We start from the raw sequence: 22129 nt of genomic DNA, 5'->3' as shown, positions 1-22129 counted from the left end.
AAATAGAGGGTAATTAGGCAGATATGGAATCTCACAAAATAATTCCTTGTCATAAGAAAATATGAGCATGCAGTTTTATGTTGTGTGTCCAAAGGGAAGATACAATGTTCACTATGTTTGATATGCACTGTTGGAATTTAAATGATGTTTGTTATTTGCATCAGTTACCCCCCCTCCCTCTCTCTCTCCTCTGTTGCCATGGGAACTGCTGCAGTCTCTAGCTCCTTGTCTTTTACATTCTGTCATCATACTGCCCTCAATGGTTTCTCCCACCTTGGCAAGATACAGTATCTTTGTAGTCCCGCAAACCATTACTGCCCATCACTTGCCCCCTCTTGTCTCCACTCTCTCTCCCTTCCCCCATCATGCCCTCTAATGTTACAGTCTCTCTCTCTCTTCTCTCTCTCCAGACATCTTGATTTAAACTGGAGAGAATAGAATAAGTGAAAAAATGACATGATAATAACATGGATAAAATCTCTTATCATAATGGGAAATTCAGTTGAATCATTTTGAGTAATTATGAACAAATTAATAATAATTTATTTCTACACTAGGAAGCAATGAGATTGTAGCATAGACCATGGTTTTGACCACATAATTTCCCCTTTTCTAATCTATGCTATTTATCTTGTTTGAAATGTCTACACCAATCTCCATGGATAAAACCTTTCATGGTTACAGGTGGAGGTTTGACATCATGTTCTTCTCAATGTCAACCTCTATGTGCACCCTTTACTTATGAACGCGTTGCTTTGCTCTTGAAGTTTGTCCTGTCGTCCGTATCGTAGTTACAGGTTTCCTGTAGTTTTTTTCCTTTAGGAAGTAGCAAGCTAGATAGAGTAAATATAATTGTGTATGTCCATAACTATTGTAAGACTTTTTAATTTTAATGATCACAATTACGTGCATGTTAATTGTTAATATATAGTGCTGCAGCTTTACTATAGACGAAAATGTGAGTATGAGGAGTGTTGCAATTTTGGATACATTCTAGCCAAGCACTTGCACCACTTGTCTTGGGCGAGTTAGCCAGTTGTTAGCATGTAGCTAGCTAGTCAGCTAACGTTAGCTTGCTACCTTTGCAGGTGTTTTACTATAAATGTAGTTGTATGTCAACTGAATCTCAGCTCAAATGACATTCTGTTGAAATATATTGTTAACTAGCAATGGCATTCGTCGTCATTTTGAAATGTCGTTGTCATCCTCAATGTTTTAGCTAGCTAGCAGCAGATGAGCCTTCTAATAATGTTATTAAAAAGGTCAAATGGCTCAGGCCAGCAGCATAGCTAACTAACGTGAGGAGGCTGGCTGTACTATTTTTTTGTGTCATTGATAGATTAAGTCCTTGAAGCTTTTACAGATTACTCTGACATACGTATCTCTAAATGTTCTCTTACGTTTCCGTTGGCAGTAAAGAAAAAAACTCGTAGAACACATTGTTTGAGACACTAGAAATAGTTTATTGTGAATGATGTAGATTTGAATGGTGCCTTTGAACTCAGAATTCATCTGCATTAAAGTCTCAATGCTTTTCTCTTCTATTTTACAGCTTGCTACAGAAATATTAAAGGCCCAGTCAACAGCTCATTATCAGATATGACCCGCAGTAGACAAAGAACGTGAATTAGCTAAGTAATTAATGTCAATTTAAGGGCATGTGGAATAATATATATATATTTGTCACAAGGGGTTTTCTTCAGGATGAGCAGGCCAATGTTGGAATTGTTAAGTGGGCTTCCTCCAATTAACAGGGAGCCATAACCCTCAAAAGAAAAGCTATTTTTTTCCAAGGAAGCAGAGAGAGGGGCATTTGGCAGGAGCCACAGGAATAGGGCAGTGCGATTTCAGGGAGTGGTGTGAAACGTCAGGACCAGAGTCAGTGCTAGGTCAGTCACCATGGGTGGTGTAACGGGACCAGTTTTCCTGTGGCTACAGGATGTGTTAGGGGTAACTCTCCTCAGAGCCCGCAGGACTCTACTGCAGGCTGCCATCCTCTCCTGCGTTCTAGTGCTGCTGGTCTGGGTGGCTATCTTCCTCTATGGCAGCTTCTACTACTCCTATATGCCCACCGTCAGCTTTTCTACACCAGTGCACTACCACTACAGGTACCAAGAGACATTGAAAGTTTGTTTTGTGCCTTTTTGTCTTCAAACTGAAGTTAAATCCACTCTTTACTCTCCTTTCATTCACCTTTTGAATGGTTTATTTAAAAAATATATAATTGCTTTTGCATGAGCATTTATCTACACTTAACAAAATACTCATATGCTGTTGCACCTGATTTTTGTTTTGAGCTATTAGTACCATGACAAGGTAAAAAGTGGAGGCCCATAACATGTCACACTTTTTTTCCTGACTACTATTTGTTCTAGTACCGATTGTGATGCTTCCAATTCAGTCCTCTGCTCTTTCCCCATGGCTAACATCTCGCTGCTAAAGAATGGCAAAGACCAGGTATGCTCTTCACATATTAACCATTATTTTCCTCACCCCCTCTATCCTGAGCTAGATGCTAATATAATTTTAATATGCAAAGAAATTATCGCTGTAGGCAGGTATGCTCACTGTCTCACAGTATTCTACCCCTCATTGTCTTTCCTAGGTTATGATTTATGGTCAGCCATATCGAATCTCTTTAGAATTGGAAATGCCTGAGTCGCCAGTCAACGAACATCTTGGCATGTTCATGATTAAGATGTCTTGCTACACCAAGGACGGCCAGACAGTTGCAGCTGTGGCGCGCTCTGTGAGTGATACAGTGCTATGTTGATTCTGTTTGGCCTCCTACTACACCAATTTCTCTTCTGAGCTTCTCCAAACATTTCAGTGCCAGTTTGTGCCATGTGGCACATAACTGGATTCTCGACATAGCTCACTGTAATACATCTACTGCTGTGCATACCATTCTTAGTATATCGTTTTGGTATATATACGCATAGATTGCATTTGGATTACTGAGTGTTATTTGGGTTGTTAATTGGATTTGTTCTGACGTTTAAGATTTCTTGTTTCTAGTTTTTGACTATTATTTGTGTACGTGTTTGACATTTTGGCTGCACTGTTAGGAGCTAGTAACACAAGCATTTCCCTGCACCCGCTATTACGTCTGCTAAACTGTGTACGCGACCAATACACTTTGATTTGATTCCTTGAGTTTCCTCCAACATAATATTTCCTCTATTACTTTACAATGTTAGAAATAAACATGGACATTTTTGTTATTTGATGATTGTGTGGCCCTCTGACGGTGACTGATTTTATTTTCTCTACCAGGCTATGCTGCACTACCGATCTGGTCTCCTCCAGACATTGAATACTCTACTGTTCTCTCCTCTCCTGCTGACTGGGATGACGGAACAGAAGCAGCTCGTTGAGGTTGAGCTCTTCTCAGACTACAAGGCCAATTCTGTAAGTGCTATTTGTGGTTGCCTGTACTTATCAAATCCATTTCTCTCCCACAGAGCGTGCACTTAGTTCCTGTCACGCTCTCTGCACTGGGCCTGCTCAATGAGTCAGATTGTCGTGATCTTGTGATCATCATTATTAGCATGTTATCTGAATCATTTAATTTTTATCTGATGTAATTCGATTTACCAAGCATACTTCCCTTTCAGCAGCATTTGATGTTCATGTGCTTTCAATTAAAAGTACTTGGACAGAACTAATTTATTTAGAAGCAGTCCAAACAAATACAACCTGAGTAAAATGTCCTCTTTCAAAGTGAGAATGAGTTTTAATAATCTTGCAAGCCAGACCACCTAGTCTCGCATTTGTTCAATTCTGCAAGACTGGCCAAGTCAGACTAATCTTTTTTAGGTAATAAGGTCCAAATATTTTTCTCACTACAGTATCAACCCACTGTTGGTGCGGTCATTGAGATCCAGTCTCGGCGTGTGCAAATCTATTCAGCTCAGCTCAGGATCCATGCTTTCTTCACTGGTATCAGGTATAGACCTCCTGATCGTATCAATTATTTTGGTTTCAAATCCAGATTATTTGATGCCAATGAGCCGAATACATAGAATGCCATTCATTTTTTGACTGTTGTGTATTTTGTTCTTTTGTTTTCATCCTATTGTCCATCCATCCTTCTCTTTCTCTGAACCTTTTGTCTTAATAGATACCTCCTGTACAATTTCCCATTGACGTCTGCAGTGATTGGAGTGGCCAGCAACTTTGCCTTCCTCAGTGTCGTTGTGCTCTTCGGATACCTACAGTTTATATGGGGGGGACTTTGGCCTCCTGAGCAGGTCAGGGTAAGATGCTGTCTCATTTTCTCCACTGTAATATGATGTTCCCCATCCATACAGTACATCTAATCTTACATTAAAATATCTGTTTGGAACTGATCCTCAACTTAAGCTGTGTTTTGTTTAATATGTCTGTAGGTTATGATGGGAGATACGACTCGCCTGCAGCGTAGAAGAGAAGAGGCTCGGAAGCGCATGTCCTTCTCACAGAGTGAGTTAGTACTACTCTACAACACCATCAAACCCATTGTGTAAAACAGACATAACATGGTTAATCTGAATGTGTTTTTAGCTCAAATGCCTCAGAAAGATAATGATCGTGTGGCTGAGCAGTTGGAAGAACCTAGACAACAAGCATCAGAAATAAAGAAAGGTGAGGGTATTATGGTCTTTCTATAAATAATGGGGCCAATGTATGACATTGGGATCGAAATTTTAAATTGGTTTGAAACTAAAAATAAAAAAGATTTTCATGCAGTTCCACATGTGCTTAGAGTGAATATATGGAAATTGGCCCATAACTCCACCTATACAACAACATAGATATTTAATTTATTATTACATTCTAAAATATGTAAGAATAATGTGGACATTGCCTGACTAAAATAGACTGAATGCATGGCGATTTCTTTGTAGTTTGTGGCTAACACAGCCACGGGAAGTAGTTTGGGGGTGAGGGGGGTGTTTCCCCACGCTGCAGGCGGCTATATTGGTCCGCTCATACAGGACTATTAAAGGCCCAGTGCACTACTGTTGTGGGGAAAAAATGTTTTCTAAAATATATAGATATTTACTTTTCCGATTTTCTCGGGGTGCTACTTTCTGCGACTATGCGCAGGTGTAACAGTACTCTTCTTGCGTTGTGTACAATCAATCATCGACAAGAAATCCAACTTGTAGCACCAGTCATGAAGATTTATTCTGATAGGAACAGCACAAAATTGCACGTCATGCAATGCACGGCTCACCATCCAAATCTGCACTCACGCACGCTGGTTTGGTGCTTGTTCACTGGGACTGTAGTTACCAAAATAATACAATTACAATATACAATATAATATCTTTAACAATGTACCTGATAGGAACAGCACAAAATTGCATGTCATGCAATGCACGGCTCACCATCCAACTCTGCACTCACGCACTGTACAAAATATACGAACCCCCCCACCACACAGTAAGTTGCTAGCTAGTATTAGTGGGAATTCTCTATAACAAAATGTACTACAAATATTCACCAAAAAACGCTGCATCTTATGTGATGTTCGAATAACATTTACAAACAAATTGATATAAATTGTACATTTTAAATCATCACTTGGGAGTATAAAAATCACCTTTGACTTACAGTGCTTTGCAACCAACAACTTAACGCTAGTTTACTGGGACGATTCTAACTGAAACAGCCTCCTTCGTAAGCAAGCCGCGCAAACCAGCCAATAAAATCCCATGTTGAGTAGGTGAAGGCAAGACAAAACTAAAACCAAAAACCCATTGGCTTAACAATAAAGTGGCAAGGGGAATCACCAATATAACTCTGTTACACAGGTACACATTATAAATCCATGAATAGCGGTAGCATTAATTTAACCATTTGAATCTCACCATCGTTGTTTTATGATGAACAAAAACAAGGTTCCCTTTGGAAAGCCAACATTAGATGTTGTCGTCCTCATAATAACCGCAAGTGGTTTTACCGGAAAAAGAGTAGCGCAGCACCCTTCAATTGAAATGGCGGGAAACAAATGAAAGTGGACACATCTCTCACAAAAACGGATCAAAAATTAAATTGCGGAAAATTATAAGGGAGCAGGAGAAATTAAAAATTGGCTACAATAATTACAAGGATTTGTCAAGCACCAAATTGAGGAAATGTCTGATGCTCAAGGTAGGCCTTTACCAGTACTTGATTTTCTGAGCTCTAAATTCTAGTAAACTACTTCCAGCCCCTTTTATTGTTTAACATTGCAGGTGTAACATGGAAAACAAAATGTACTTTTCATGGTATTTTATTACCAGATCATGTTGTGAATAAGTCCACTAGGCGATGTAATTTGTTTTCATTATATCCAGAATAATTAATAGGAATAGCGTTGGGTGTTGCTCAATAGTCTATCCTATACAGTTGACCACAGTAGACTCGGTGTCCAATACATTCTGTATGAAAACATTAACTCATTATCTTGATGTTTTTCTGTTAAGTCTGATGAGACCCTACTGTAAATCAAGCAGACCACAACAGATGATCAACATCAATTCGCTAGGGATATTAAATCCAAAGTGGATCCAGGCAACTGTCTTCACCAGCGTAATGGATGAGACACCAAAATATTCTGTACATTCCTTGCGAACACCATTTTTCCAGCACTTGAGCTGTTGTTATGTCACATGCGCTATCACGACAGCCGTTCATCACTTGACTGTCATTTGAAAAATTCCTCCCTGGATCAGATGATGATGTGTGAAAATGTAATGGTTTAACTAATCAGCTGGTACTAAATATGCATCCAACAAGTATTGTGCATAATTATTGACCGTATCTATTTAGAAGCAATCGATTTTGCAATTGTGTAGATCATTTTGGATTTGTGTTCATGAAAACTGTTTTCACCCGGTAACATAAGGAGATGAGATGTTACGTAGTTACACTGCATTTCTGTTATCTCTATACAAAAAACAGCTAGTTCCAGGATTCTTACAGGGTTCAATGTCTACTTTAACTGATTAATGCTTAATATATGATATAATGACAACTTACACTGGCATAAATGCAAGGACAGAAAAGTAATGTGTTATGTCACACGATTTTGGACAAGTTCCTCAAGACACCAACAATGATAATGTGTGTTTAATGTTAAGTTTTAAATCAATTTGTGATTTTTATTGAATATAGTTAGGATCCCCCTTATATCTTAACGTAATGACATGAAGAAAAAAAATGTCAGACTATTATCAATGACTTATCAACAGCTGTAAAAAGTTGTCCAGTGTAGGAAACTGGTACCTTAGTTTATAGAAAGATCAAATCAAATTTTATTTGTCACATACACATGGTTAGCAGATGTTAATGCGAGTGTAGCGAAATGCTTGTGCTTCTAGTTCCGACAATGCAGTAATAACCAACAAGTAATCTAACTAACAATTCCTAAACTACTGTCTTATACACAGTGTAAGGGGATAAAGAATATGTACATAAGGATATATGAATGAGTGATGGTACAGAGCAGCATAGGCTACAGTAGATGGTATCGAGTACAGTATATACATATGAGATGAGTATGTAAACAAAGTGGCATAGTTAAAGTGGCTAGTGATACATATATTACATAAGGATGCAGTTGATGATATAGAGTACAGTATATACGTATGCATATGAGAAGAATAATGTAGGGTAAGTAACATTATATAAGGTAGCATTGTTTAAAGTGGCTAGTGATATATTTACATCATTTCCCATCAATTCCCATTATTAAAGTGGCTGGAGTTGAGTCAGTGTCAGTGTGTTGGCAGCAGCCACTCAATGTTAGTGGTGGCTGTTTAACAGTCTGATGGCCTTGAGATAGAAGCTGTTTTTCAGTCTCTCGGTCCCAGCTTTGATGCACCTGTACTGACCTCGCCTTCTGGATGATAGCGGGGTGAACAGGCAGTGGCTCGGGTGGTTGATGTCCTTGATGATCTTTATGGCCTTCCTGTAACATCGGGTGGTGTAGGTGTCCTGGAGGGCAGGTAGTTTGCCCCATGTGATGCGTTGTGCAGACCTCACTACCCTCTGGAGAGCCTTACGGTTGAGGGCGGAGCAGTTGCCGTACCAGGCGGTGATACAGCCCGCCAGGATGCTCTCGATTGTGCATCTGTAGAAGTTTGTGAATGCTTTTGGTGACAAGCCGAATTTCTTCAGCCTCCTGAGGTTGAAGAGGCGCTGCTGCGCCTTCTTCACAATGCTGTATGTGTGAGTGGACCAATTCAGTTTGTCTGTGATGTGTATGCCGAGGAACTTAACTTGCTACTCTCTCCACTACTTTTCCATCGATGTGGATAGGGGGGTGTTCCCTCTGCTGTTTCCTGAAGTCCACAATCATCTCCTTAGTTTTGTTGACGTTGAGTGTGAGGTTATTTTCCTGACACCACACTCAGAGGGCCCTCACCTCCTCCCTGTAGGCCATCTCGTCGTTGTTGGTAATCAAGCCTACCACTGTTGTGTCGTCCGCAAACTTGATGATTGAGTTGGAGGCGTGCGTGGCCACGCAGTCGTGGGTGAACAGGGAGTACAGGAGAGGGCTCAGAACGCACCCTTGTGGGGCCCCAGTGTTGAGGATCAGCGGGGAGGAGATGTTGTTACCTACCCTCACCACCTGGGGGCGGCCCGTCAGGAAGTCCAGTACCCAGTTGCACAGGGCGGGGTCGAGACCCAGGGTCTCGAGCTTGATGACGAGCTTGGAGGGTACTATGGTGTTGAATGCCGAGCTGTAGTCGATGAACAGCATTCTCACATAGGTATTCCTCTTGTCCAGATGGGTTAGGGCAGTGTGCAGTGTGGTTGAGATTGCATCGTCTGTGGACCTATTTGGGCGGTAAGCAAATTGGAGTGGGTCTAGGGTGTCAGGTAGGGTGGAGGTGATATGGTCCTTGACTAGTCTCTCAAAGCACTTCATGATGACGGAAGTGAGTGCTACGGGGCGGTAGTCGTTTAGCTCAGTTACCTTAGCTTTCTTGGGAACAGGAACAATGGTGGCCCTCTTGAAGCATGTGGGAACAGCAGACTGGTATAGGGATTGATTGAATATGTCCGTAAACACACCAGCCAGCTGATCTGCGCATGCTCTGAGGGCGCGGCTGGGGATGCCGTCTGGGCCTGCAGCCTTGCGAGGGTTAACACGTTTAAATGTTTTACTCACCTCGGCTGCAGTGAAGGAGAGACCACATGTTTCCGTTGCAGGCCGTGTCAGTGGCACTGTATTGTCCTCAAAGCGGGCAAAAAAGTTATTTAGTCTGCCTGGGAGCAAGACATCCTGGTCCGTGACTGGGCTGGATTTCTCCCTGTAGTCCGTGATTGACTGTAGACCCTGCCACATGCCTCTTGTGTCTGAGCCATTGAATTGAGATTCTACTTTGTCTCTGTACTGACGCTTAGCTTGTTTGATAGCCTTACGGAGGGAATAGCTGCACTGTTTGTATTCAGTCATGTTACCAGACACCTTGCCCTGATTGAAAGCAGTGGTTCGCGCTTTCAGTTTCACGCGAATGCTGCCATCAATCCACGGTTTCTGGTTAGGGAATGTTTTAATCATTGCTATGGGAACGACATCTTCAACGCACGTTCTAATGAACTCGCACACCGAATCAGCGTATTCGTCAATGTTGTTATCTGACGCAATACGAAACATGTCCCAGTCCACGTGATGGAAGCAGTCTTGAAGTGTGGAGTCAGCTTGGTCGGACCAGCGTTGGACAGACCTCAGCGTGGGAGCTTCTTTTTTTAGTTTTTGTCTGTAGGCAGGTATCAGCAAAATGAGATCCATGAGAATGTGTGAATTGGTGTATACACAAGATATACACAACAGTATATTAAATCAACTGATCTTGATTTAATTTATACGGACTCGTACTTTGGGGCTGCAGGTAGCCTAGTGGTTAGAGCGTTGGACTAGTAACCAAAAGGTTGCAAGATCGAATCACCGAGCTGACAAGGTAAAAAAAAAAAATGTCGTTCTGCCCCTGAGCAAGGCAGTTAATCCATTTTTCATAGATCGTCATTGAAAATAAGAATTTGTTCTTAACTGACTAGTTAAATAAAGGTAAGATTTAAAAAAAAAAAAAAAAATAAAAAAAACACATTGTGGATTTGTAGGCCTACTTGAGTAGTTGTGGATTATGATGACAGGTTATTTTTATGTTTTGTGTAACATCATGCTATGAATGTTACCGTACTGTTTTTTTGTTCAGCATATTTGCTGTTTACATTATATTCTTGCATTCTGTCTCTACTACAGTTGTAACGGCTGTTTGTTTTTGTAGTGGAGCTGGAAACACCGGATGTGATTGGTTCCCTGAACAAGCCCTCTGGTTTGCCAGAGAATCAAACAGGTAAGACTATTTCAGACGAAGATTGTTGACACTCTGTCTTTTTCCTGAACTACTTGAGTCATTTGTAATAACCTTTCACTGTTATAATCATTTCCTTAGTCTAACTCAACCTGTCTCTCTATCTGCCTCCCTGTGTTCGCTCTAGAGTCGTCATCAGATGTGCCCCTGGAGGCTCCTCAGATTAACAAGACCGATGCAAGTCAGGAGGAGCCTGCTGATCCGGAGGATAGAGGTGCAGGAGCAGTCCTGTTGGAGGGACCCCAGGTACCTCAGCCAGGGGAATCTACGCTGCGTCAGAGACAGGGACCCTGGATGAGTCTCTGAACCATGGATCATCGCTCAGACATTCAAACGCTCACAGGTCCCTCAATGTGCCTTTCACCGACAGGCAAAGAGAGAGAGATTGATGTATGAATTGAAGCAGATAGATTGACAGACTGACTCCCACAAACACCCTGCACAGATATTCCCTATAGCCTATCACTTTACTTAGCATGTACCGTAATTTAATAATAATCATATAATATAATAATATATGCCATTTAGTAGAGGCTTTTATCTAAAAATGACTTTGGACTGTGGCATAATAGCTATGCTCTTTGATTTTTCAAAGATCAACCAGTGTCAAGGTTATAAGCCTTCTTTAGTTAGGCAAATATTTGTAGGATTAAGCTCAATCCTGACTCTTGCATGTCCTTCAGAGCAATGAAAATAATCACTCCGGTCTTTAAGCACTTATTTAATTCCCTAGCCTGCATCATTGTAGCAGAGACAGTTGTTCAGCCTTTTTGTTTTACGAATGAGTCTTTAAGGAATGTGATTGAGCAGGTACACAAGCATAGTTGAGAATGCCTTTTGTGCCTGTGATTGAAGCCTACGGTTACCATAAGAATCAGAGTGCCCTGAGCTGCTGAATGATGACCCTGCAGATTACACTGTTACACATTTAAAGTTTCTCCAGAGTTATTCATCTTAAATGCAAGGAACATGCATTATGTTTACGCCTCTGTAGAAGGTTATTGTATGATTTTCCTTGAGGAAATATGCCTTTTAGAGCTATTACAGGGACCACCACATGTTGAATTTAATTTAATTGGGCCGAAACATATACAGCAAGGTGTACATTCTATTCCCAAAGGATAGCACTTAAAAGTATTTATTAAAGCACTTGTTTCCAAAGTGGTCCTTAATGTTACTTTGTTTTTAAATTAATATGTATTTTTTTCTGTTTTAGATAACTAAATGTTTCAAGGAGCAATGAAGGATATGTTAAGTTGCAATTGGAAGTTTTGTTGAAATGTACTCATATGAAAAAAGTGTTGTAGAAAATAAATAAGATATGGTCTGTGATATGGTCAAATGTCATTTGTGAGGTTCATTCAAATGTGAATGAGGGTAATGAATGGAAGGTGATTTGACTTAAGTATCATTAAAATGTTATTTGAGAACTATTCAAGATCATGAGAATTGTATCAGTATATGAATGATCAGAAATAGTTAAGTCAATTCATACAAATTTCAAACTGAAAAAGATGTTTGACGCAACTGATGAATGCTCTGGTTCTTTACAACTTTTAGTTTTATTGACTTTGATATCAAATCAGTCATAGTTTTGTTTGACTCATTACAGTGCATGTGAATTGTTTTTCTTTACCTGCAATTGTGTACATGCAATCACTGTCAAGCAATGATTGTTTTTATGATATTTAAGATTTACTGCCCGAGTTTAAAAAAATGCTGTGCACAAAATATGAATACATTCAATATTTTGTTGGTAATCAGGTAAATGGTTGTATGCTGATGATAACATCTGAGGTTATTTTCTGGTGAAGTGGTTCTTTAAGAGTTAGTAGTGTCCTAACAGTAAGTAGACAGTTTTTCACACTGAAATATAACAATGCAGTGACCGTGCGCTGTAACGTCCTGGCTTTTGATGTGAAATGTGTTTATGACAGGGTTTTCTTTGTGCCCAGTTCACACCAATGTTGGAATAAGCAGCCTCTGACTTACAGTATCACAACAGCCCTATTCTACACTGAACAAAAATATAGACGCAACATGTGTTGATCCAATGTTTCATAAGCTGAAATAAAAGATCCCAGAAATGTTTCATATGCACAAAAAGCTTATTTCTCTAAAATGTTGTATAGAAATTTGTTTACATCCGTGTTATTGAGCATTGCTCTGTGGCCAAGATAATGCATCCACCTGAGAGGTGTGGCATATCAAGAAGCTGATTAAACAGCAGGATCATTACACAGGTGAACCTTGTGCTGGGGTCAATAAAAGGCCACCATAAAATGTGCAGTTTTGTCACACAACACAATGCCACAGATGTCTCAAGTTTTTAGGGAGGAAGCAATTGGCATGCTGACTGCAGGAATGTCCACCAGAGATATTGCCAGATATTTTAATGTTCATTTCTCAACCCTGAGCCGCCTCCAATGTCGTTTTAGAGAATTTGGCAGTATGTCTAACCGGCCTCACAACCACAGACCACATGTATTGCGTCGTGTGGGGGAGCGTTTTTGCTGATGTCAACGTTGTGAACAGAGTGCTCCATGGTAGTGATGGGGTTATGGTATGGGCAGGCATATGCTACGGACAACAAAAACAATTGCATTTTATTGATGGCAATTTGAATGCACAGAAATAACGTGACCAGATCCTGAGGCCCATTTTTGGTAAGGTATCTTTGACCAACAGATTCATATCTATTCCGTCATGTGGGCCTAATGAATTTATTTCAATTGACTGATATCCTCATATGAACTGTAACTCAGTAAAATGTTTGAAATTGTTGCATGTTGCGTTTATATTTTTGTTAAGTATATTTCATGTGGAAAGTTTTGTTTCTCGGCATACACATCATGGACAAACTGAAATGGTCCACCCACACAGACAGCGCAACAGCGCCTCTTCAACCTCAGTAGGCTGAATAAATTTGGCTTGTCAGCTAAAACCCTCACAAACTTTTACAGATGCACAATTGAGAGCATCCTGTCGGGCTGTATCACCGCCCTCACCACAAGGCTCTCCAGAGGGTGGTGCGGTCTGCACAACACATCACCGGGGGCAAACTACCTGCCCTCCAGGACACCTACAGCACCCAATGTCATAGGAAGGCCAAAGAGATCATCAAGGACAACAGCCACCCGAGCCACTGCCTGTTCCCCCTTCTACCATCCAGAAGGTGAGGTCAGTACAGGTGCATCAAAGCTGGAACCCGAAAGAAACAGCTTCTATCTCAAGGCCATCAGACTGTTATACAGCCATCACTAACTCAGAGAGGCTGCTGCCTACATACAGACTCAAATCATTGGCCACTTTAATAAATGGATCACTAGTAACTTTACATAATTCCACTTTAATAATGTTTACATATCTTACATTACACATCTTGTATGTATATACTGTATTTTATACCATCTATTGCATCTTCCCTATGCCACTCGGTCATTGCTCATTTATTTATTTATTACAGGTTGATTTGTTGGCCTACTATGGAACAAAACACTTTTTTTTTTAAACTTCACACTGTGAGATTCAACATCAGAGGACCACACACAAACAAATAATACGTACATTTAAGAAATATATCATGAAAATGTGTGAGAACTGTTTTTTCACGTTTGAGAAATAAGTGTCCATGAGGTCATTACCAGAGGGTCGTGAGCAAAGCGAGGTTGAAACCATTGCACATGCTCAGACGGCGGGGCCGTAAAGCTACATTGCATGTTACGAACAAAGCGAATGTCTTTGCTAACTATTCACGGACGATAAACGCACATTTGCTGTACATATAGAACTAACTATACCCACTATTATTGGAGTTAAGTGGGTGTTCGGTTCCTGACTATGTCAACAGCCGACGATTCACGTTACAACGGTACGTTGATGTTAGCTAGCTATCGTTAACGAACGTAGCTAACTAGCTACCTGTAAACAACAATGTTATTCCTTGCCAGCAATTTTTCTTTCGTAATACGACATGTGTTCTGAATAGGATAACTAGGAGTTGACACTACCTGTAAATGATTTAGCTTGGTAGGTAGCTAGCAATATAAAGTAATTAGCTAGATGTGGTTAAACTTTAGAAGCTAGTTAGCGCATTGTTTTACTCAGGACCATGGTGCGTGTGCGGATACATTTTTATATGACAACACACCTAGTTGGCTAACATCACCTGTGTTATAGACGTAGGTAACTAGTTACTGTAGCCAACATCAATGTTGAGTAATTTCACAACTAGCACTCTAGCTACATCACAACATTGAAATTTGGCTGAAAACGTGTCTGCGTAGTTCAGCGAGAATTGGGCGATTCCACACCACGAAGGCCCATATATAAATTAATAAACACCAGAGGGATAGGGCTGGAGAAATGTAACTACTCTTAAATTCATAGACAAGGAATGATCAAGCGTCAAGTTGATGGTTTTAACCATGTTTTGAGGCTAAATAGTGTTTGTTTACATTGGAGTGAAAAAAGCTTATGTTCTATTGTGATGGGGTACGACAGTTGAAGCTATTTTTAAAATGTATTTACCCTTTTATTTAACTAGGCAAGTCGGCGAAGAACAGATTATTATTTTCATTGACGGCCTAGGAACGGTAGGTTAACTGCCTTTTTCAGGGGCAGAACGACAGATTTATACCTCGTCAGCTCGGGATTCGATCTTGCAACCTTTTGGTTTACTAGTCCAACGCTCTAACCAGCAGACAACCTGCCGCCCCAATGGGGCATGTATGTCATATTTTTCAAGATTTAATGGATACATGTAATTATTTCAGAAACAACTGCAGATTGCCCCTTTAATAAAACACAATTTTCCCACCACCATGAAAGAGGGACTAATGATACAGTACTTCCTGATATTGCATACTATGTTCAGCCAGTGGTAAATAACAGACTGCTGCAACCTGATTGGCTTAAAGCAGTGCGCAACATCCAGGAATTGTCTGAAAGTGGTGGTGGAAAATTGTGTTTTATTAACCCTTTACGCACATGGGAATTGGCCTATATGGATAAGGCTAAATTGAAATGTTTCTTACAGAAGAAATATGAAATGAATAACCATGGTAGCAATTGAAAGGGAACAGTTTGGAGATTATTAGAAAATTATTAGACTAAAGGTGAGGACACAACAGTTCACCTGACATGACTGAATCCAGACATTACACTGTTGCATTTGTGTTTCACAGTTACTGTACTTTTTGCCACATTTGTTGATCGATAAATCTGAAAATATTCTGGATACATTCAGTAACATTAGAATATTCCTGGGAAATGTGGGGTAGTTGCAACAAAAGACAACAAAGTGACAAGGGTTTGAGTGAGAGTACTAATGGTGCCTCCAGTGTGCTCAGGTCCTAAGTAATTTCAATGCACTTTCATGGCTCATGTCTTCAAGTATGAGCTTTTTTCCCCCACACAATTACTGTTTGCGCAATCCAAAAACGGTCTGTTATAAATCGCAATCTCGGTGTTATGAAAGCTTTTTAATTTGAAAGCTTGTTCTATTGGCACCATGATTAGCTACAGTTGAAGTCGGAAGTTTACATACACCTTAGCCAAATTTATTTAAAGTCAGTTTTTCACAATTTCAGACATTTAATCCTAGTTAAAATTCCCTGTCTTAGGTCAGTTAGGTCACAACTTTATTTTAAGAATGTGAAATGTCAGAATAATAGTAAAGAGTGATTTATTTGAGCTTATTTCTTTCATCACATTCCCAGTGAGTCAGAAGTGTACATACACTAAATTAGTATTTTGTAGCATTGGCTTTAAATTGTTGAACTTGGATCAAACATTTCAGGTAGCTTTCCACAAGCTTCCCACAGTAAGTTGGGTGAATTTTGGCCCATTCCTCCTGACAGAGCTGGTGTAACTGAGTCAGGTTTCTTGGCCTCCATGCTCGCACACACTTTTTCAGTTATGCCCACAAATTTTCTATAGGATTGAGGTCAGGGATTTGTGATGGCCACTCCAATACCTTGACTTTGTTGTCCTTAAACCATTTTGCCACAACTTTGGAAGTATGCTTGGGGTCATTGTCCATTTGGAAGACCCATTTCCGACCAAGCTTTAACTTCCTGACTGATGTCTTGAGACGTTGTGTCAATAAATCCACATTATTTTGCTTCCTCATGAGCCATTTATTTTGTGAAGTGCACCAGTCCCTCCTGTAGCAAAGCACCTCCACAACATGATGCTGCCACCCCCGTGCTTCACGGTTGGAATGGTGTTCTTCGGCTTGCAAGCCTCCCCCTTTTTACTCCAAACATAACGATGATCATTATCGCCAAACAGTTATATTTTTGTTTCATCAGACCAGAGGACATTTCTCCAAAAAGTATGATCTTTGTCCCCCAAGTGCAGTTGCAAACCGTAGTCTGGCTATTTTATGGTGGTTTTGGAGCAGTGGCTTCTTCCTTGCCGAGTGGCCTTTCAGGTTATGTCGATATAGGACTCGTTTTACTGTGGATATAGATACTCGAGGAAACACGTATAAAAGTATCTTCACAAGGCCCTTTTGCTGTTGTTCTGAGATGGATTTGCACTTTTCACACAAAAGTACGTTCATCTCTAGGAGACAGAACGCGTCTCCTTCCTTAGCGGTATGACGGCTGCGTGATCCCATGGTGTGTATACATGCGTACTATTGTTTGTACAGATGAACGTGGTACCTTCAGGCATTTGGAAATTGATCCCAATGATGAACCAGACTTGTGGAGGTCTACAATTGTTTTTCTGAGGTCTTCGCTGATTTCTTTTGATTTTCCCATGTCAAGCACTGAGTTTGAAGGTAGGCCTTGAAATACATCCACAGGTACACCTCCAGTTGAATCAAATGATGTCAATTAGCCTATCGGAAGCTTCTAAAGCCATGACATAATTTTCTGAAATTTTCCAAGCTGTTTTAAAGGCACAGTCAACTTAGTATATGTAAACTTCTGACCCACTTGAATTGTGATACAGTGAATTATAAGTGATATCTGTCTGTAAACAGTTGGAAAAATTACTTGTCATGTAGATGTCCTAACTAGAGGTCGGCCGATTAATCCGAATGGCCGATTAATCCGAATGGCCGATTTCAAGTTTTCATAACAATTGGTAATCTGCATTTTTGGACACCGATTGTGGCCGATTACATTGCATGAGGAGCCTGCGTGGCAGGCTGACTACCTGTTACGCGAGTGCAGCAATAAGCCAAAATAATTTGCTAGCTACCATTAAACTTATCTTATAAAAAACAATTCATCTTACATAATCACTAGTGGATGATATTACTAGTTTATCTAGCTTGTCCTGCATTGCATAAAATTGGTACGGTGCCAGTTAATTTCTCATCAAATCAAAGCATACTTGATGATTTAACAAGCGCATTTGCGAAAAAGCACTGTCGTTGCACCAATGTGTACCTAACCATAAACATCAACATCGCCTTTCTTTAAAATCAATACACAAGTATATATTTTTAAACCTGCATATTTAGTTAATTTTGCCTGCTGACATTAATTTATTTTAACTAGGGAAACTGTGTCACTTGTCTTGCGTTCCGTGCAAGCAAAGTCAGGGTATATGAGGCAGTTTGGGCCGCCTGGCTCGTTGCAAACTATGTGAAGACCATATCTTCCGAACAAAGACCGTAATTAATTTGCCAGAATTGTACATAATTATGACATAACATTGACGGTTGTGCAATGTAACACCAATATTTAGACTTAGGGATGCCACCAGTTAGATAAAATACAGAACGGTTCCGTATTTCACTAAAAGTATCAACATTTTGTTTTTGAAATGATAGTTTCTGGATTTGACCATATTAATCACCTCAGGCTTGTATTTCTTTGTGTTATTATGTTTACATGATGTTATAATTAAGTCTGATTTGATTAGAGCAGTCAGACTGAGCGGTGGAAGGCAGCAGCATGCTCGTAAGCATTCATTCAAACATCACTTTTGTGCATTTGCCAGCAGCTCTTCGCTGTGCTTCAAACATGTTTATGACTTCAAGCCTATCAACACCCGAGATTAGGCTGGTGTAACCGATGTGAAATGGCTAGCTAGTTAGCGGGGTGCGCGCTAATAACGTTTAAATCGGTGACGTCACTCGCTCTGAAACCTTGAAGTAGTTGTTCCCCTTGCTCTACTTTTGTGGAACGATGGGTAACGGTGGTTCGAGGGTGGCTGTTGTCCATGTCTCCCTGGTTCGAGTACAGGTAGGGGCGAGGAAAAGGACAGAAGCTATACTGTTACACTGGCAGTACTATAGTGCCTATAAGAACATCCAATAGTCAAAGGTATATGAAATACAAATGGTATGGAGAGAAATAGTCCTATAGTAACTACAACCTAAAACTTCTTACCTGGGAATATTGAAGACTCATGTTAAAAGGAATCACCAGCTTTCATATGTTCTCATGTTCTGAGCAAGGAACTTAAACGTTAGTTTTTTTACATGGCACAAATTGCACTTTTACTTTCTTCTCCAACACTTTGTTTTGCATTATTTAAACCAAATTGAACATGTTTCATTATTTATTTGAGGCTAAATTGATTTTATTGATGTATTATATTAAGTTAAAATAAGTGTTAATTCAGTATTGTTGTAATTGTCATTACAAATAACAAATAAATATTACAAATAAATAAATAAATTGTCCAATTTAATCGGTATCTGCCTTTTTTGGTCCTCCAATAATCGGTATCAGCGTTGAAAAATCATAATCGGTTGACCTCTAGTCCTAACCGACTTGCCAAAGCTATAGTTTGTTAACAAGAAATTTGTGGAGTGGTTGAAAAACGAGTTTTAATGACTCCAACCTAAGTGTATGTAAACTTCCGACTTCAACTGTAAGTTATAAAATACTATATTACAGTGTTAGGTTTTCACAATACAATTCAGGGAAACAGATCATGATTTTGGTGCACATAGAAAGTGGTCTTGAGTGCATTCAGTTGCGTGTGCCATGGCAAATTGTCTTCACAATAGACAAACACAGAGGCTCATTCTGTTCAGATCAACCCAGGGTATGACACCATGTCATCTTGTAACTGTACATCAAACATAGTAAATATAAATGTTGTCACTATTTATGGTATGGAAATATGAAGTGCACATTTGGACTCGCAGGTGTTTGGCTTGCTTGTATGAGATCAAAGCAGTATTTATTATAATCCTCAACGTCTCATCTTTCTAAATACATAGTCTCTTAATTTACAGCATTTCCCTCGCTCAGACAACCAAAATGTTGCAATACTTACCCAATTTGCAGGAGGAATGGGGGCAACTTGTTGTTGCGCAAGGGAATTATTTTATGCACAAAAAACGGTCGCTAGGTGACGTGTATTACCGGCTGTGCAGATTAGGGTAGTGTACCCATTAAGCCCACATACCCATTACGCCCCCTTCCATCTTTGAATTACAATAAAAAACTTTATGTTCTACTGTTTAATGTTTTAACCAATTCATCTGGTTGTTATGGCCATATGTTTTTATTCTAAGCTAATCAATGTTTTATGTTATGTTATTGATATTTTTTTGTAAATTCGCACTGGTGGTCAATTTTCAAAGCGACAAAAAACTTTGGTGTGGAGGCGACCCTCGAACACATTTTCAGATATTTTTTGTAGCTTCTCAAATAAGTGATCATACTTTAGGTAAAATTAAGGAATTCATTTGCTGATATATGCACATGATGGCTTATTTCATGGACATTAATTACCATCTAATGCCAATTGAAAATATGGGTTTCTCATGCTATCAATTGTGTGTGTGCCTGCATGTCAGTCACACAGTAGCAACATAACTTGGTGAACTACAACAAGATAATATATTTCAGGAATTCACAGCTTACATTTTTAAATGCATTTGATGTTATGTTACTGTTAAATGAACTATGCATTGTTTGACATAGATTCAATTTTTGTAATTTTACATTAATCTCAGGTGGGCTTAGGTTACAGTAGCACAAAAAGCACCTTTATATACAGAATGTAAATGATAAAGAAATATTGTTCAATATGAACTTTGCATATATTGTATTCTATAGTGTATATTTCTACCCCAATATTTCCAAATATTTAGTGAGTAGATTGATATTTTATTTTTACTTCAAGGGGTTTTAAAATTTGTGGCTGTGTTATCTAGTGGAAATCGAGTCAAACGGCCAATATTAACCGAACCAAAATATTAATGCAACATGTAAAGTGTTGCGCCCATGTTACATGAGCTAAAATAAAAGATTCCAGATTTTCCACACACACACAAACACTTCTCAAAAATACACAAATTTGTTTACATCCCTGTTAGTGAACATTTCTCCTTTGCCAATATCCACCTGACAGGTGTGGCATATCAAGAAGCTGATTAAACAGCATGATCACTACACAGGTATACCTGTGCACTCTAAAATGTGCAGTTTTGTCACATAACACAATGCCACAATGTCTCAAGTTTTTAGGGAGCGTGCAATTGTCATGCAGACTGCAGGAATGTCCAACAGAGCTGTTGCCAGATAATTGAATGTTAATTTCTCTACCATAAGCGGTCTCCAACGTTGTTTTAGAGAATTTGGCAGTACGTCTAAACGGCCACACTGCCACAGAGCACGTGTAACCATGCCAGCCCAGGATCTCCACATCTGGCTTCTTCACCTGCAGGATTGTATGAGACCAGCCACCTGGACATGTGATGAAGCTGAGGAGTATTTCTGTCTATAATAAAGCCCTTTTGTGGGGGAAAACTCATTCTGAATGGCTATTCCTGGCTCCCCAGTGGGTGGGCCTATGCCCTTCCAGGACCACCCATGGCTGCTCCCCTGTCCAGTCATGTGAAATCCATAGATTATGGCCTAATTCAATTTTCCTTATATGAACTGGAACTCAGTAAAATCGTTAATTGTTGCATGTGGCATTTTTGTTCAGTATAGAATTTGCTCTGTAGTTTCCTGGTTGCTAAAATTCTACACTGTTCGCTCAATTTAAGTATATGTGAGAGAAAAAAACAAGCACTGAATAGTTTATGGAATCATTGTACCATCTAAATTGCTGTGAAATATATTTTCAATAACAAAAAATATCATTATTAGGGCTGTTTGAAGCTGGTGGACCAAAACTGAAAGTAAAAGGCTCAAGTGTGAGTCTCTGCGATTCTCCCTAGCTTCCCACATAGGGGAGAAATTCTGTGTAGCACTTTTAAACAATATGTCTCAAATTAAGCAAAATCCAAAAAGTACTTTTGAGATATTAGTATTTGTAATGTTGAATACATTTGTGACATTGTATTTCATAATAAAGCATATCAAACATCCTTCCTCCCAATGAAGTTTATATGTGAGAAATGCCAGAAGGGCCTTCCTGGTGTGGAATCGCCCAGCTCACTCTCTTGCCAGACCAGATCTGGACCATTATTTGGCTAATAATTGCTGTAGTTAGGTTAAATTTCATTTTCTGTGAACTCAAAGCTTACTATAGTGACTCTTTGTCCATCAGATCACGATGACCGAGTTGGAGGACAAAAGGTTCGCAACCGTAAAGGCAGAGGGCCTTTCAGGGCCCCTATGTATAGTGACCAGGGGCCAGTAGGGCCAAGACCAAGACATCGTGGTAGCCAAAGAGGCGGCGGCGGCCCGGGACCCAGAGCGAGATTCGACGATGAGGATGGAGATGTGGCAATGGCGGACAGCAACTCCCAAGATGGATCCTCCCAACACAGATTGTGAGTTTGTCAGGCTGAAGACAGACTATTTCACTGAACATGTTTTTAGGTTTGATCTTAGAAGTTA

At 39.8% G+C, this 22129-nt stretch overlaps 2 protein-coding genes across 8 annotated transcripts in view; both read left to right on the top strand.

The window, feature by feature from the left end:
• The first annotated feature begins 783 nt into the window (after window positions 1-783).
• Window positions 784-11687, top strand: LOC135544301 (seipin-like). 7 transcript variants are annotated; one of them, XM_064971803.1, is made up of 11 exons: window positions 784-873; window positions 1553-2108; window positions 2376-2457; window positions 2606-2749; window positions 3277-3411; window positions 3852-3949; window positions 4124-4259; window positions 4392-4464; window positions 4546-4626; window positions 10269-10337; window positions 10483-11687. In XM_064971803.1, the coding sequence occupies exons 2-11, from the start codon at window positions 1900-1902 to the stop codon at window positions 10659-10661; spliced, it is 1206 nt and encodes a 401-aa protein (XP_064827875.1). In that variant the 5' UTR covers window positions 784-873; window positions 1553-1899; the 3' UTR covers window positions 10662-11687. The 7 variants fall into 7 exon arrangements, with proteins under 7 accessions (XP_064827875.1, XP_064827877.1, XP_064827873.1 ...); XM_064971805.1 differs by having other exon boundaries at window positions 791-958; window positions 4124-4253; XM_064971801.1 differs by having other exon boundaries at window positions 791-958.
• A 2324-nt stretch (window positions 11688-14011) lies between these two features.
• Window positions 14012-22129, top strand: part of LOC135544300 (nuclear RNA export factor 1-like) — a 22576-nt gene continuing 14458 nt past the window's right edge. Inside the window, exons 1-2 of the mRNA XM_064971799.1 lie at window positions 14012-14226; window positions 21837-22062. Coding sequence (XP_064827871.1) covers window positions 14196-14226; window positions 21837-22062 — 257 coding nt within the window. The 5' untranslated portion in view covers window positions 14012-14195. The remainder of the gene's footprint in view (window positions 14227-21836; window positions 22063-22129) is intronic.

Source organism: Oncorhynchus masou, chromosome 8 (assembly GCF_036934945.1).
Source record: "Oncorhynchus masou masou isolate Uvic2021 chromosome 8, UVic_Omas_1.1, whole genome shotgun sequence".
Lineage (NCBI taxonomy): Eukaryota > Metazoa > Chordata > Actinopteri > Salmoniformes > Salmonidae > Oncorhynchus > Oncorhynchus masou.
The sequence above is the reverse complement of the archived record's forward strand: the minus strand, read 5'-3'. Positions and strand labels throughout refer to the sequence as shown.